This window comes from Haematobia irritans, chromosome 1 (assembly GCF_050003625.1).
Source record: "Haematobia irritans isolate KBUSLIRL chromosome 1, ASM5000362v1, whole genome shotgun sequence".
Taxonomy (NCBI): Eukaryota; Metazoa; Arthropoda; class Insecta; order Diptera; family Muscidae; genus Haematobia; species Haematobia irritans.
In genome coordinates, this window is record NC_134397.1 from 236247646 (window position 1) to 236266436 (window position 18791).

The window sequence follows — 18791 nt, forward strand, 5'->3', positions numbered from 1 at the left end:
CAATCACGAAATTAGTTGATCCAATTAATTTTTTAATTGAAATGTCTTCAATCACAGAAATGATAGTATCAAAAAAAAAAAAATTTTAAAAATTATTGATACTATTAATTTTTGTTATTGATTTTTGTTTCAATTAAAAGATTTGCAGAACCAATTAAAGTTTTAATTGAATATTTTTGAAAACTCAATTAAAACTTTAATTGGAAAAAACATTTTTTTTTTTGATTTTTTTTTTCTGTGTAGGGTTGCGCCTTTTCACCAAATCAAAATCGCCTTTAGTTATGTCCATCCTAAAGGTATGATTCTCTTCCTGTTTGAAAAGTTATGTTTTATGGAAGTGCCCAATATACGTTCTGAGAGCGCTTCTTTTTATTTGCCAATAATTTCGCTGTTTTCAAGACCAATTCCACATGTTGACCATGATCATTATAATCGACATGGCATATAAAGGCCGGTACTGTGTTCATTCTTGCGAAAAATTATAGAAACCATTATTCGCACATAGAAAGCGGTGTTTATTTAGGTAACAGGGAGCGCTATTTAACAGTGAGCGATATGGAATTAAGTTGGTGGTTGCTGCTTGCTATTGATCTGCTACTCCTTTGGTCCTTTTTCGGAACAAAAATATAATCCGTGTTTGCGTTATAAACCCACACAAATAGTTTTATTAAATAAATTATTTCTTAATTCACATTGCAAATGGCGCCATGCTATAAACGTCAGTTTTTCGATTCGAAAAAAACAAAGTACCACAAATGGAAAAAATTTCGCTAGTTTTTCGCATTTTTGGTTTTGTATGGAATTTCAACGCGAAAACCGAACAGAGTACCGGCCTTGATGTATGGGCCTTTACGGAAACGCAATGTTGCGCTGCATGTATTATGCGCTTTACAGACTATCAGTTATTCCGGACGACAGTGCTCGTGTCGAACATATCCCCATATATCGTGCACATTAAGTCCGAAGGCATAATCGACACTGCTGCATGTTTATGGGATCGATAACACATTTACCGATTATTTAGTCATCGCCGACAAGTCGTATCGATCCGACACACTGTAAGATTCTTTACAAACACCGACATTCCGTCCGGAATAACTGATAGTCGTCTGTAAAGCGCATTACGCAACACACTCAAGCATCATGAGTCCGGAAACACTGCAAGCGTCAAATGTTCGAAAATGCAACAATCAAGCATATGTTACACAAAACCTTGTAAAAAACACTCAGTTTAAAATGACTCATGCAGAGAACGAATAAGTATTAAAATTTTCAATTATTTTATCTCATATGTTATTATTTTAACTTATGTTTTTTTTTAGGGTGGAGGTGGATTCCAAAAGCACCAAATTGATAATAAGAGCATGTTTGAACATGGATGGAGGAAAAAAAGGACTGAAGTCAGGGATTAATACACAAATTTAGCAATTATTGTAATGTTTCCTTGAAGTATTGATCGGCTCACATGAAAGTGATAAAAAATATCATCCGGATATTGTTTGATGACTTTGAAGTATTCCAAAACTTTTGAAAATTGCTTTTTATACTTTAGAAGTCTTGTTTTTTTTTTTTTCATTAAATAACATCCCAGTCAGAAATTCCTGATGGTTTTAAATATTGAGCTAAAGCTAACGTTGAAACAACGCTTGCTAAACAAATTTTTAAAAAAATATATTTACCCCAAAATTATCGTTGAAAATGCATGTTCCATAAATATTTAATGGTTTTTACTGAGTAATAGAGGTATTATTGTTGATATGAATTTATTTATATGATAATATTCCTTTTTCGTATAAATTGAATGTGTACACTAAAAAACAGTGAACCTACCAGGAACGTAAGCAATTGTAGAAAGTGTTAACTAAATCAAACGCTGACATCACGCCGATATCACAAATATAAGTAAATACTTTTCGACTAATTCAACTAATTCCTCCAAGAGGCTCCGGAGGTCAAATAACGGGGCTATATATAATTTTGGACCGATATAGATAAATTTTTGCATGATTATGAGAGACCCCATAGTAACACCACGTGCCAAATTTCAACACTTTCGGATGAAATTTACTTCTCTAAGAGGATCCGCAAACCAAATCTGGGGTCGGTTTATATGGGGGCTATACGTAAAAGTGCCCAGTCAGAAATTCTTGATGGTTATAAATATTGAGCGTTGTAACAACGCTTGCTAAACAAATTAACTGACGGTTTTTAAAAAGTATATTTTCCACAAAATTATCTTTGAAAATGCATTTTCCTTCAATGCTTAAGGTTTTTTTTATGAATAATGGAGGTATTACTGTTGATAAGAATTGATTTAGAATAGGATAATATTCATTTTTCATATAAATTGAAGGTGTACACTAAAAAAACAGTGAACCAACCTACCAGGAAGAATAATTTTGGCTAATTTTACAAATGTAGGCAATTGTACAAAGTTTTAACCAAACTAAACGCTGATTTCACTAATATAAGTGCGAATCTGTGGATTTATGATAAACCCCCATAAATCTAAAAACTCAATTTTACAGGGGAGCGAAAATACACCTATATGGGGTCTCAAAAACTTCTGTAGAAAAGATCTGGAAAATGTTTAATAATTATGTGATAGATCTTTTCGATAGCTTATTTTTAGAGAAAATTAGGTATACCCGACTTATGTTGTTTTGTCACACGATATTTTATTTAAAACAAAAACAAAAAAAGAAACATATCTATTTATGTGTTTTGTCGCATTGAATCCTGATCATATTCTGACTAAAAAACAACACAACTGAAGTTAATGGCCTGTTCCTGTATATCGAACGAAAGCTTTCTTTCGTATTCCAAACGAAAGAAAATTGATTTTTGTTCTTCTATTTCGAAAGGCAAGTCACTTCATATTTTGTTGTCGTGCAATAAACGAACATATACAATAAGTGTCAAGAAAAAAGTAAAAACATTGTTAACATTTGAATGAATTATCAGGCCAAAAATTTGAAAATACTCATTTTTGATATTCAATGTCTTCTCATACAACCGAAACGAACTTTCAAAAATATAAAAACTCAAATTCATTCGAATTCGAGTGACTGCCTTTCTTTCGAATGGGTTTTCCTTCGATATACAGGAACAGGGCATAAATATGCGAGGTCCACAGATATTTTTTCGACTAATTAATTTTTTAGACAAAATAATTTTTTTTCACATTTTAAAGATAATTTCGTTGTTTGAAGGAAAAAATTGGAGTTCAAAATTGCAAGAATGTTGTTTTGGCGCATTTGGGGTAAAATGTACAAATTTTAAGAAATTCTTAAGTATTTTGTTTGAAATGCGAACATTTGTAAATAAGTTTTCCCCTTTTTTAGTCCATTTAATCAACCTACGCAAAAAATTATTAATTTAATTCCCTCACTTTCAAAAAAAAAAAAAAAAAAAAACACAATAAGTTCATGAAATAAAATAGAGTTAAAGTGACTTTAGTGTCCTCGAGGGTTCACTTTTTTAGTGTACCTTTTTGAATGGAAAATGTATAGTCAAATTAAAAACTTCAATTTGAATTTTCATTGCATTTTATTGGTTGTAAAAACCATCGATACACCGTATAACGATGTTCGATACACCGTATAAAAGCGTTAGTTAAACAATCGAAAAAGCGTATAAAATATTGTTCATGACGCTTTGAAAACGTTGTTAAATACGATCGATACACCGTAGAATGATGTTATCATTTTGGGGTTGTAACAAAGCTTTTTCACACCGTATATCAACCGTTTACAATGCTTTTACAACGTTTTTCCTATAGTTTTTTTCTGACTAGGATAGCTTTGACTCATTTATTATATATTTTTCCATTTGTGGTGCTTCTGCGTTCTAAAGCCTAGTACTAAGTTCACGCTTTCGCACTAAAATGCATTGTAAAAAATATTTGCGATTGCGGACATTTTTTCGCCGAGTTTAACAAGAGAAAACGCTAATAACATGTTGCGGCAACATTGTCAAAATTCATGCGAAATAATAGCCTAGCAGATTATTTCGCATGCGAAATATGTCAGACAGCTGGCCATGTAAGCAATTAGTATTCATTTTTTCCTGTGCGCGTTAATGAGCAAAAAAGTCAACACAAAAAGAACATACAATTAGGGATGAAGATAAGTAAATTAATAGGACGTATTAAAAATAATAAAATAGTATGGAACAGGACTGAAAAAAATCATATCTATTATGTTTACTACGTATTTTCACTCACGAACATGTTTTTTGTGTAATGCCAATATAACAACATACAAAAGAAAAGTGACACTTTTTATTTTATATTAGCCGTTTTATATCGCTTGCAATTAGTTGGACACACTATTTAAATTAATGTTGCAAAACATTTTTCGCAAATATGATCTTAGTAGTAGGCTTAAATTGCAAACAAAATATGCAACAAAAAAGCATCTGCAACATCTGGTCAGCAACAGCTACGCAACAAAATCACAGTTGCGTAGCATTTGCGGCGCAACATCGCGTTTCCGAAAAGGACATTTTTCTTTAAGCTTGGACACATTAGGGCTGTTTTCTTTTAGCACTGGATATGCTAAGCCGTTCAGGACTAAAAGAAAACAGAGTACTCGTTTATCCAGGACATCTCCAAAAATATGCAACACTGTCATCAGCTGTTTAAAAACATTCACAGAAAAGAAGTGAAATCTTGCATGTTTAATGTATGAAATGCTCCAATTAGTAATAAATATTTACTGCTGCGATTATTTATTACACTGTATCACTTTGAATTTTATGTTTTTCGATAAAATAGTCACAATAAATTGCTATTGTGAATCGAAGAAGCGTCACTTTATCCAAATACAATCTGGCAACATCGGCGCGACTTGCACTGATGAGATGTTCTGGATAGAACACCAGTGCAACAATGTTCTGGATAGCTCATACAAATGTTGTATCCAGTGCTAAAAGAAAACAGCCCTAGTATTAGATGTATTTCAGTGAAAGATACGGTTCTAGCAGTTATCGGGTATATAAAAATAACAGTCTACCAAGTTTTTCATTTCATTAAGGGGAATGCTTCGGAAACCCAATTTAATTAAGGGCAGCCTAATAATATATCCGTATGATCCCAAAAGGCATTGGCTTTCCTTCTGTTTCGCAAATCATATTTTAACCGCTACATAGACCGAGTTGTTCAATTCCTTAAAGGAGAGGGTTTTAATGCTTCGAAAATCCTATTTAATCGCAGGGCATCCCTATGATTCATAAAGTCGTTGGCTTTCCTCATGTTCCCGACAGCTCCTCAGAAGCTATGCAATTATTCATCGCTTTAAGTTCCTTGTAAATTTCTAGAACAACCATCGAATATATCGACTCAGTCACTAACGATATTCCTTTACGTCCAAGTCTTTTCGTAACTGCTTCCAGTAAAATTTATTGCATCGTACTTAAGAGATATCTCGTGTTTTCCAACATTAAATATTCAACAATTACAAATATATATATGAAATAAATTAAATGAAGTTTTTAGAGAATCCTCACAATGGTTCCTTAAGTACGATACCATTTTTTCTAACAATGTTTCCTGAATTTCTTAATAACTGGGAATGCTTTTGTGAATTATCAAAAATGTTCTGAGAAAAAACATACCTGCAAGTAAATTCTGATTCAATGTTAGAGCATCGGCTCCATCTCCCACATTTTGCTCATTAGCATTGACAGCAGAACCAGCCAATTGCAAGTATGAAGCTGGTATAAGGGTAGCAGCTAAATTCTTTTGATCATTAGACAACTGAAAGGATACACAAACAACAAAACGACGTTATTCAACAAAAATAAAAAAATGTAAATCTTATCGATTTCGATAGATACCTTATTAAAATCCGGTCTTAGGACACGACGTCTTATAAAATTCTCCTCATTGAAACAGGGAAATTGTAATGGCTTATTGCCTAAACCATCATCTCCGAGGGGTTGTGAACGTTCTATGTCTTGCATTTGTTGTTGGAGCTGTAGCGTTTGTTGTTGTTGTTGTTGATGCTGGTCATTAGTAGTATGGTTGTTGTTGTTGTTAGTAGCAGCAGTAGTAGGAGCAGTAATTGTGCTACTAACGGCAGTATTAGCTGTTGGTAAATTAACCTCAAATGGTTGTGGAGGCTGCTGGCGATTTTTACGCTGATTCCCCTTTAGCTTTATTTGTTGTTGCTGTGGTTGTGGAGGTGGTGGCTGTGAAAGCTGTTGTTGGGAAGGCTGTAGTTGCGTTTGTTGTTGTTGCTGTTGTCCTATTGATGTCGACGCCGAGGATTGGTTTTGCTGATTCTGCGATGACGTTTGTTGTGTTTGTAACACAGGAGGTGTTGGTGGTTGCTTTTGGGGTGGTGTTAAAGGCATTATATGGGACACATCTAAATCGAAGTGTTTACGTTGTTGCAATTGCTGTTGCTGCTGCTGGTTGTTGCTATTGTTAGTAACTTGTGGATCATTGTTGTTTGTAGCCACGGCAGCTGCGGCAACATTGCCACCTCCCACCCCACCGACATTTCCAAAACCTGCTTGTAAATGGAAAAGACGGGATTTCGCTATTAGAGCCTCCTGTTGTTGGGCACTCAAGGAATTAATGTCAATGGCAGCATATTCTTCATTACAAGCTTGAACTTGATTTGGTGAACCAATCACATCGTTCGATGAGGTCGTAGTAGTCGATGGTGTGACCATTTGCGATTGATCTTCAAGATATTCGGTACCCGTGGTGCCTGTAGCATAGGGCTGTTGTTGGAAAATTGGATTTGAAGTGCGTACAGCTTCGGAAACCTCATGTATACTTGGTGGAGCACTGAGTTGTTGCAATTGCAATTGCAGTTGTTGTTGCAATTGTTTGTGTTGTTGTTGCAATTGTTTCTGCTGTTGCAAGTTGATTAATTGCAATTGATTGGCTGTAGCATTAGAGGTGTTGTTGTTGTTGTTCAGACCCACATTGGCCGGAGCGGCTGGTACAGCAGCAGCGGCGGCTGCAGCTGCAGCTGTTTGTAGATCATTCTGATGGTTTTGTATGAAATGCGGATACTTGAACAGTAGCTCAACAACGCGTGTATGACCCCCCTTTGCGGCTTCGATTAGCATTGTACTGTTGTCTTTCAATTTGTGGAAGGGGTCAGCGCCACTTTTGAGTAAATACTCAACGACAGCTTGATGCCCTCCAGCACAAGCCAAAGACAATGGAGTGTGATCGTTACTGCTGGTTTGTTTATTCACATCGGCTCCCTTTGAAATAAGGAACTTGACCGTACACAAATGACCAGCCCGACAAGCTTTCATAAGGGGAGTACGGCCCCCCTCGGACTCATGCTCCAACTCGGCTCCATAGCTAAGTAAGACTTCGGCTGCATCGGTGTGGCCATTTTCACAGGCATGCGTCAATGCTGTATCGCCTGTCTGGGTTTCCGCATGTACATTGGCTTTGTTCTCTAAAAGGAAACGTACCAAATCTGTGTGACCCTCTTGAGCAGCTTCCATAAGAGGTGTAGAGGCTCCCAATTCCAAATTTGCTCCATGTTTTATTAAATATTCGGCTACTTCGCTGAATCCCCCACAACAGGCTAATGTTAAGGCAGTCTCTTGAGTTTCTTCGGTGGTAGCATTAATATTAGCTCCCTTGCTCAATAATAATGCTACCATTTCCTCATGGCCCTCACGTGCTGCCTCCATTAATGGGGTATAACCCTCGTCATTTACCTCTTCAATGTTGGCCCCACGCTCTATTAGAAGGGTAGCTAATTCGACATGACCACCACACGCTGCCAATGTTAGAGGCGATTCAAACGAGTCGGTTGGCATATTCACTTGAGCTCCCGAATCCAAAAGAAGACGAGCTACTTCAACGTGTCCATCCATGGAGGCTTCCATTAAGGCAGTATGCATTTCATCGGTTTTATGCTCTTGATCAGCGCCAGCCTGTAGCAAAAAGCGTACCATATTCAAATGACCTTTGTAACAGGCCAATGTTAAAGCACTCTCTTTAAATTCATTCGAATGAGTGTTGATACCGGCCCCATGTTCCAATAAAACCTAAAAATTATATAAACAATTTCCTTTAATGAAAATCTAATTTCCGCAAAGGGCATCCGTCGTTTAACAGATTGAAGAAAGACTACATCAAATAAGATCAAAAGATATCACAAAATTTTTTTGAAATAATTCCTATGGACATTTTATATAGAGAACCAGATTATTAACTCAATCCTTTAAGGGGTTCTCTTAAAAACATCCGAATTATTAAAAAAGTCTCAAATCTCGGATTTTCATCATGTGTGTGTGTGTTATTCTAGATACATTCTACTTTGTTTATTATATACCTTTGCCACTTCCACATGTCCAGCAGAAGCTGCCTCCATTAACGGTGTATGTCCATTCTCATTTTGTTCCTCTACGTTGGCACCATGTTTCAGCAGTTCTTTTACTACTTCAACATGACCACCGGCACAAGCAAACATTAGCGGGGTATTGCCAGTGGCACAATGCGCATTAACATCAGCATTGTGGCTTAGCAAAAGTTTAACAATTTCCAAATGACCAGCAGAAGCCGCCTCCATTAAAGGAGTACAATCTTTCTGGCCCTTGTCTTCAACTTGTGCTGCAGACATAGCCAAAAGAACCTAAGTGGTGAGTGAAATAAAACCAACGAAATTAGAAATGCAAAAAATTATATGTGTGTTTTTTTACCTGTGCCAATTCATAATACCCTGCTGAGCATGCCATGGATAACAAGGATTCGCCATCATCTGTTGACTCGTTAATATTGACATTACCCTTGCCTAGGAGGCTGCGAACAGTGTTGACGTCGTTATCGTTGCAGGCGGCAATTAAAGTACGAGAAAACATCCTAGAACAGAAAAACGAGAAATTACATTTCATGAATAACGTAAATTAACTATTAATATAAATATTAAAAATAGAGGTCGTAATTTAATTTATATTTATTTTCATAATTTATTACTCATTTATTTATCTTTAAGTTCGTATCTAAGTTGTTTTTATAGCATTTTTTACGATTATAATTTTAATTTGTTTGGGCTTTGCCGATTTAAATTCTTGCCAACAAATAGACTTTGTTTACGTTCAGATCTATATCACAAAGGCATGCGTTTGAAATAGGACCGAACTTCGATCGCTTTTTTTAAATCTAAACATAGAACGGATATGTACGAATTTTAATGTCCAAAATTTATTATAATTTCTTTGGCGTTATCTATGAAAATCCTGTGATACATATATTGGTTGCCTTGTGTCAAATTCCATGGAGGATGGATATCTCTCTTTTGAGAATAACAAAAACTATCTGAATCTTTGGAAACGAATGTGAAACTACTAAAAAAAATAAAGCTTCGGCTTCGGCCTTATCACAATCGGATATTTGTGGACGATTATTGATTTTTGGCTGAATACCAGAGAATCGCCATTCTCTGGTCGAGTTATACTAAACAGTAATGTGAAATGTAGGGCCAACATTTCTGCTAGGAATTATTTCTATAGAAAATTTTGTCAAAATTTTATTTCTATAGAAAATTGTGTCAAAATTTTATTTCTATACAAAATTTGTCAAAATTTTATTTCAAAGAAAATTTTGTCAAAATTTTATATCTATAGAAAATTTTGTCAAAAATTTATTTCTATAGAAAATTTTGTCAATAATTTATTTCTATAGAAAATTTTGTCAAAAATTTATTTCTATAGAAAATTTCGCAGGCTTGAATCTTCATTTCACAGTATTTTAAGGTATGTCTATGGTCGTAACTGCCGACGTAATTATGTGTATTTCACGCATCAGTTCCTTGGCTGTACTTTTGAGCACTTCCTAAGCATAATATGCCTTAGTTTTTTCTTTAGCATTATAAAACATGGTGAACCCGCTTACCTCCAATGTTTTAATTTTCTAAACTCTACTCGTAATACTCAAATTCTAATAGAGACTTTCTCACACCTTGTTTTTGAAAGATCGTTCATAATTCGTTTATCCAGATTATGGAATGCAATTCCATCCGATTATAAGAACTTTTCCGTAAGTCTAAGCGCTTTTAAAAGTAAACTAATTCAGTATTTTAATTATAACAATTAACTTTGTTTTTGTATCATCACTGATAATTACCTCCATATGCGGTGTTGCGTTTTTTTTTTGGTGTTTAGGTAAAGAAATGTGCGTGTAGTTTTTCAGCTATTGAGAATATTGTATTCACATTAGTTTTAAGTATTATTATGATTTTTTTCCTTTGCATTTGTAATTTCTTTAGCTTGTTGTACTTTTTTTTTTTCAAATCTATCAATGTATGGTCCAAGAGGGCTTAATTGATTAAATAAATGTTTGAATTGAATTTATTTCTATAGAAAATTTTGTCAAAATTTTATTTTAATAGAAAAATTTGTCAAAATTTTATTTCTATAAAAAATTTTGTCAAAATTTTATTTCTATAGAAAATTTTGTCAAAATTTTATTTCTATAGAAAATTTTATTTCTATAGAAAATTTTGTCAAAATTTTATTTCTATAGAAAATATTGCCAAAATTTTATTTCTATAGAAAATTTTGTCAAAATTTTATTTCTATAGAAAATTTTGCCAACATTTTATTTCTATAGAAATTTAAGCCAAAATTGTATTGATAAATTTGTCAATATTTTATTTCTATAGAAAATTTTATCAATATTTTATTTCTATAGAAAATTTGTCAAAATTTTATTTCTATAGAAAGTTATTGCAAAATTTTCTTCCTATACAAAATCTTTGCACAATTTTCTATCTATACCAAATTTTTTAAAGTATATTTTTGTACAAAATTTTGGCAAAGTTTTATTTCTATAGAAAATATTGTTGAAATTTTATTTTTTATTTTATTTCTGCAGAAAATTTTGTCAAAATTTTATTTCCATACAAAATTTGAAAAAAAATATCGATTTGACAAAAATGGACCAAAATCAAAAAAAAACTCCATTTGGTCCGGACATCTGACCAAATTTAAAAATTAATAATTTTTTTTGGTCCGATCGGACCAAAATGGTAACCCTGATGTAAAGTAAAATGAGTCATTATTACATAGCGTTTAGTGGATTGTTCAGTTTTTCGATGAGGATGTGATGTGTTTGAACAAAGTGTTTTACCAATTTGTATTTAAAAGTTCGTCTATTATACTGCAAACTCGAACAGCAGCATATAAGAAGTTGTAGAAAAGCAGTTCCTATAATCTTGTTTGAGTTGTTTTGTATAACCCCAAGAAAATTGCCAACTACATAAATCTGTATTCTGTTTTGAATGCATACAACAATCTAATCACAAATATTTTCATCTTTTTTATTGTTTTCTTTCAGTGATTATAAAAAAACTACTATGCTCTAGAGATAACAATCTTTAATTATATTGTAAAAAATCAAGAAAATCTAAATATATAAGTATAAATATATATATATACACTTACGTCTTATCACTGCTAGCTCCTCGCATTTTCGTTAAAGCCTGTTTCGTTTCATCGATCGCATGGGTGGCATGGCGTAAAACTGGGGCTTTTTCGTTAGCTGTAAGTATAAAGGTAAACAATTGAATTAAAAAGAAAATTTACGGTGAGGATTGCAATAAATAATCTTACCAGCAGCTTCAAAGAGGGCATTTAAATTGCGACTACGATCATTATTGGCATCAAGTAGGAAATCACCGCCAACTCCATTGCCATCTTAAAAGATACAGAAATTTCAAAAACAAAAAATTAAAAACGTTGCAAATAGAAAAGATAAATATGCACATGGATTTTTAATATTAAAAAAATTGTTTAAAGTAAATTTAATTTAACAATTGCTAGTAATCACTCTGGAACCTGTTCTATAAACCTGCTTGACAATTATAGAAACAAATGGTTAAATTATTTGCATACTCTCAGGCGGTAAACGTCCCCTGGAAACAGTGCTTACAAATATAATATTAGACATTTTTAAAGCGGGAAAAATACAAATTAGGTGTATTTGAGTTTGTTAAAAGAATTTTGAAATTACTTTTTTCAAATTATATTTAAATTATCCTAAATTTGATTTTAGCTTCATTTCATCGATAGGCGCAACTTGAAGTTAACACTTCAGGGGAGCAACACGATTAATCTACTATAGACAACTTTCGTTGAATAGTTTTAGGCGGTATAGGCGTTTGCTTGAAAACATTTTCGTATGTAAAAGGAAAATTTATCACAAATATTATTTGATAAGTGACCGATCACATTCGTATTCGTACTTGAAGTCAACACTTCAGGGGAGCAACACGATTAATCTACTATATACAACTTTCGTTGCATAGCTTTAGGCGGTATAGGCGTGTGCTTGAAAACATTTTTGTATGTAAAAGGAAAATTTATCACAAATATTATTTGATAAGTCATCGATCACATTCGTATTTTTAACAGGATTTTGGGGGTCAAAATTTACAAAATATATTGCAGTATAAACGGAAACAATTAAAAATTGTCATGACAAAAAGGTGGCACAAAAATATAAAAAGTATGGCATTTGGTGGCACAACAATAAAGTGGCACAAAAGTATCAACGCTTGATTTGCCACCAACGGTAACACTACGGGAAACACATACGCAGGGATTTCGTGATAATATTTTACAAAAATATAACATTAAAGGAATTGTGTATTAATACCACCAAATACCAAAAATGTGTACTCTTTACATTAACAATAATCAATAATAATGTGGCACAAGTGGGAAATTTAACTAACGGTGACAATTTAATGGAGCTTAGGTGGTGCATTCTAGCGAACACCAACAAGTATTTCGGCGGTGTATTATTTCCTCTCAGTAATGCTGGTGACATTTCTACGTGTTTTAAAGCTTCTCTATGCGGTTTCACCGCAATGTTGAATGCGGTTCTGACTCTGCTATAAAGTTAGGTCCCTTGTCATTGAGCTAAACATAAAATCGGGCAGCACTCAGTAATAAGAGAGAAGTTCGCCACTGTGGTATCACAATGTACTGAATAGTACAAGTGAACCTGAAATATCGGGCTGCCACTATACTTAACCGAACCATCACCGTTAATCATCTTTCTTACCTTCATCCTCATCGTCATCATCAATTTCCTCCTCTTCGTCTTCTTCATCATCGTCGTCGTCATCATCGTCTTCATTTTCATCCTCGTCATCCTCTTCGTCTTCATCGTCTTCCTCATCTTCATCCTCATCATCACCATCATCTTCTTCCTATTTGGGGAGAAAAAGCATTAAAGAAATCAAAAAATAAATAAATAATTAAACATACATAAAAATAAATAAAATTTATGAAACTTTTAATTTCAATAATTTTTACTTAAAACGGTCTTAATTAATAGTTTCAGTAACCAGAGTCAATAAAAAATGTCCCAAAAATCTCAGTTAGAATTTTTCTAAAAATACTTTTTTACATTACTACAATGCCATGGAGGGTGGATGGCCTCAAAAAATAGGATACATTCAGTAACTGTAACATATTCTCCTGCACTTCAAGAATGCTGTTTTGATCTGTCTTTAAGACATAAAAAATAAATTCAAGTCAGCTTTTGATAACCTTGAAATTTGACTAATCAACTCTTGACGTTTATAAAAATCTATTCAAGCCAACCTTTGAGGGTGTGACCACAAAATAGTTTTGAGAGGTTAATAAAGAAACCAGCTTATTCTCTTTTATATATTACCACCAAATAAGAACCTTGAAAAATACTACGGCAACAATTTATTATTTTTTATGATTCTAAATATACAATATTAAATTAAATATAATTATTAAACAATTTATTAATGCAATTGAAGCCTATATTTCAACTTCCAGACTATAATTACTTGTTTTTTTTAGCAGATATTTACTGTTACTAATAAAAAATTTGTTTGAGTCCTGTTGTGGGATATCCATATACAGTGAAACCTCTCACAAGGCGACACCCAAGGTCGCCTCAATTCTGTCCACATTTGGAAGTTATAATAGTTATGATAGGTTAATTTTAATTTGTTAATGTAGCAAAACGTCTCAAGTTTGTGAGGTTTCACGGTAACTAAGTCCGTCGTATTTGACTATTTCCCTATTCAATTATTGACATTTTATCTTTTCTCTTAGAAAGTCTATATCTGATCTATATGAATACGAGTATTCTTTTAAATGGAGAAATATTAAAATTATCCAAAAATAATACCATACCTCAGCGTCGTGGCCACAAGAATCTGGATCTGATTCAGGAATATCATCCTAAAAAACACGAAAAAATAAAAGATAAATTAATATGGTATCGAATACAATGTATTCAAGACAAGGTATTTTTTAATTAGGCTCTAAATATATTTAGAAAAGCAATGCCTACTTTTAGGAGAAACATTTTCAAAGCCAATGACAAGTTAATATAAAATTAACAAAACAGATTTAATTAAACAAAAATTAAGTGAAAATATTATAGAGATATAGTAAATAAGTTATTAAAACAAATCTAAATGTATAAATAAAAGAAGTTCATGTTGTCTAAGGCCAGCACAAAATCGGTTTAGTCGTTTCAAACATGTTGTAGTTGCGGTTGTTACATTTTCTAAATCAGCTGCTTTCACTTTAATAAAACGGAAAAAGTGAAAATATTTTTTTTATTCCATAATCATGCGTTATTTTACTGCGGAATCGTAAGTTGAATTCGTCCAACAAATTCAAAAATAATTTTTATGCATTTTTATTAAGAAAAAAAATCATACTTCTTTTGAATGAAAGCCCACGAAATTTAAGAAACATATTAGAGCAGCAGCATACAGTGCCATAGTAAAAAGCATATTATGGTAGTTGTTGAGTTTCTTATTTTTGGATTAGTTTTATTAGGAAAATTGTCTAATTAAAATTAAAAAAAAAATATTCGGAAAAAAATTTGGAAATTTTTTTCTTTTGCAAAAGATTGTTGTTACGAAAAAAAAACACAATAGTAAGTAAACGCAAAAAATGCATAAAAACGGCGCAACTTACCAATAAATCTGGCCTTAGATACAAGCATGCCAAAAGGATCTACAAAAAGAAAATGGAAAAAAGAAAGAATAAAATAATAAATATTAACATAAAAATTATAAACAATTTTTTGCTACATTGCTTTGCTATAGTTAAACTCTTGTTGAAGTTAAAAATGTATAAGGGAGTTTTGTTTGTAAGCAAGGAATATAAAGGAATTGAACAAACTAAATTATAATAAAACAGATTTTTACGAAAAATTGTTTATAAATTGAAATAAAAACAAAAATTTATATTTTACTTAAAACTAACGAAGAACACTATTACGATCAAGTGGACAATTTTTCCGATGTGAAATCATTTTTTATCAATATTCTTAAATAAATTTTTAATTTTCAGAATCTCTAAAAGACCGGTCAAAGAATTCCCAGAAAATGAGAGTTATGCCTTGGTAAGTGTTGTTTCAGTGTAACGCAACAAGAAAACCTAGTATAGAAATATTGTTAAAATAGCTAACTATTTTCCTGAATAATTTGCCAGCTATTCAATAACGAAATTAATTGATTTAAATTTTCTTTTAATTCAAATTGCTTTAATTACGAAAATGTTAAATAATATCAAACACAAAATTAATTAGATAAAAATAAGACTTGATTAAACAATTAATTGATTTCTTCGACACTATCAATTATTTTTCGGTTGGTCCCATTACAACTTTAATTGATTTTGGTGAAAAGCTCGATTAATTTTTTAATTAAAACAATCAATTATTTGTTACATGTTTATATATTCATTTATAATTATTTTACCTTTAGATGAATTTTTTAATGTTATAAAAAGTTTTTGAGATTGAGTCAAAATTTAATTAACCATTGAATAGAATGTATACAGAAACTAATTATTTCATAAAGAATTATTTCATGAGATTGAGTCAAAATTTAATTAACCATTGAATAGAATGTATACAGAAACTAATTATTTCATAAAGAAAATCAAGTTTATTTTTTTATAGAAATATTTTTTTATTTAATTAAAATAATAATTTGGATAGTTAAAATTTTAATCGGAAATTTTGTTATTTTTTATTATTATTATTTTTTTAATTGATTCAACAATTTATTATATCAGTTAATTTTTTAATTGACTACGTTTTCAATATTTTGGTGATATTTTTTCTATGTTTACACACACCTAGAGCACATAGACATATAACAAATAAAAAATGCATACTTTTAGGGTTACAATTAAGAAAAACGCATTGACTTTACGTTGAGTTCTTTATCGGTTTAATTGTAACCAACAATTTTAAGGACCATTACATGGCTATGAACTCATATATAAAATAGTAAAAAGTTTGTTGTCGTCCGCGGCGGCATATATGAAGGTGGGTGACAACGACAACTTTATACATAAAGCATACAGAACACAAAATTAAAATACTACAAATATTCAAGTGAAAGACAGCAAAAAAACCATGGCCGCCATAGTAACACAACTACCATCACGCAAATTTAATTGAAACAATACACAAAGTTAAGTGAAGACAATGAAAAGCAATTTCAGTTTTTTGCCAAACCAAGTGTCCACCACTTCTGTCTGTATTGTTTTTTTTTTTTCACATAAAGTGGTCATCGACGTCGTGCATGCGAGCATTATAAAGAATTGTTGTTTGGCTTTTGCCATACATTAAGCATATGACATTCGTATAAAACAATCCGAACTATTGATGGAAAAGTAATGAGAGTAGTGTGGGTCTGTGTGAGAGAGAGTGGCAGAGAGAAATAAAGCTGACACCATCTTTGGTGAGAGGATGATGTTTTTCTTCTATATATGAGTATTAAAGACATGAGAGAGAGTAGCTATATAGGCTCCAACAAATCATATGTTTATAAAAGATAGTATGTGTGATCCAACCAAAATTATAAATCGTAAATTAACGTCAAACTACAGCCTATTCAGGAAGTAATTGAAAATAGTTACCTTTTCTAATAATAAAAGATTAGATTTTTAATTGAATCAATTAAAAAATTAATTGAAATTTGCTAATAAAATCAATTAATTTTTTAATCAAGAATTTTTTCTATGCACAATTAAAACTGTGATTGATACTATCATTTTCGTGATTGAAGACATTTCAATTTAAAAATTAATTGGATCAATTAATTTCGTGATCAGAAACAAATTTTTTTGTGTGTATGCGCAGATTGATATTTTTTCCAAATTTATGAAGGAAACCAAAACTCTTTTTTTTCAAAAACAGACTTTTCTTCAAGTCAATGTTCTTAGAAAAATTAATAAAACACATTTTTCATATACTACTGCACAAAAAACACAAATGGTAATAAATATCACTCATTCATGGCTATTATTCACAATATTTTTATATCAGGGTAGAAGGAAGAAATTGTACACAGGTTTTTTACTTGTTGACGATAGACAAAAAAATATCAAATGTTAATGCAAACAAATTAATATTTGTAGACTTGTGGCGTCAACTAACAATTAAATAAATGATACACTTTGTTCATTAGACTGCATAGAAATTTATTAAAAAAATCAAACATTAACTATATGCAAAAATTGCATTAAAAGTGATATTACTTCTATATCGGTATTCCATAGGAGTCTTCATTAAGTTGCCTATAAATTATATTGGAAAACGTCGGGCTGAAAATCAATCGAAATTAAAGCCATAATAAAATATTAATAAACACGAGTGGCGGATATGAATAGCTGAAACTTGCAGCCTTCTACACCACACTCAAAGGAAAATGTAGATTAGTTCTTAGAAAATTTGAGTAAATTTTTTTGCGACAAATTCAAGAAAATGGTTTATACCAAATTAATTTTATTAGTTTGTTAAAGATGATTTCGTAGTTTGAAGGATGAATGCATGGACTAAATTTTTGGTTGTTATAGTACACGCTAAAAACCTGCTCATTACGAGTATTAAAACTTCTGAATGGCACTCTTTAAGATGATTTTTTTTACAATTTAAATCATAAAAATTAAATCAATAAAATATTTAGACGTTTTAGCCATCTTTTTTCTATAGGTGTAGGTAAACCAGACCTAGGGGTTTAATGAATCGATTAAAGTTTTTCGTGACTAAAATCAATCATTTATTTCATTGAATCAATTAAATATACATTGAATATGTAAAACACATTCATTTGATATCTCAATTTGATCAGTTAATTAGTATTAGCGATCTCTCTTATCAATGAGTGCTGTCCGATTCAATGTTAAATTCAATAACTGCAATAACGAACATAAATTACGGTGTGGCCAACAAATAAAATTATAGTATAGTATAAACATAAATTATGGTGTGGCCAACAAATAAAATTATAGTATAGTATAAAAATCAAAATTCATACCAAAAATTCATCATGAAATTTTTAAAATTAGTCAAATTCACTTTTAAATGAAATAGTGTAAGCTTGTGGTGGTCCCTTATAAAAATAAAGCATCGCGTGTTTTTTTATTTGCATTTACACATATGGAGATGGTTTAGTTGAAGTATGTGGCCACAATTTTATTTTATTTGAAATTCGTACCTTCGACCGAAAACTTCTGTGTGATTTGAAATGCAAACACAGTGCAGTACCTGTTTCGGTTGTTATAAAATTTTCTTTCTTTTTTTAGTGATACCATCAATACATTTAGAATGTTATTTGATAAATCAAAACACTATAAAAATGTCATTGTAAGAATTTTTGACAATCGTTGTGTATAAAGTACAATCCTACACGTACAGAAAAACCATGTTTGGACATGGTTGCCGCATCCATTTAATGCTTATCTAGAGCATGTAATTGCCGCGAAAACCATGTATTTTGTCTTTG

The 18791-nt window shown here is 31.7% G+C and overlaps 1 protein-coding gene across 5 annotated transcripts in view; it reads right to left on the bottom strand.

Moving 5' to 3' along the window:
* mask (multiple ankyrin repeats single KH domain) overlaps positions 1-18791 on the bottom strand; it is a 69870-nt gene that overhangs the window by 14044 nt on the left and 37035 nt on the right. For 4 of the 5 annotated variants that reach the window (XM_075298634.1, XM_075298500.1, XM_075298351.1 and 1 more), the window contains exons 3-11: positions 14965-15003; positions 14167-14214; positions 13052-13199; positions 11596-11679; positions 11428-11524; positions 8686-8845; positions 8319-8618; positions 5839-8031; positions 5617-5758 (exon numbers count right to left, since the gene is read on the bottom strand). In XM_075298634.1, the coding sequence (XP_075154749.1) occupies positions 5617-5758; positions 5839-8031; positions 8319-8618; positions 8686-8845; positions 11428-11524; positions 11596-11679; positions 13052-13199; positions 14167-14214; positions 14965-15003 (3211 nt within the window). The remainder of the gene's footprint in view (positions 1-5616; positions 5759-5838; positions 8032-8318; positions 8619-8685; positions 8846-11427; positions 11525-11595; positions 11680-13051; positions 13200-14166; positions 14215-14964; positions 15004-18791) is intronic. The other variant, XM_075298570.1, reaches the window with a different exon arrangement.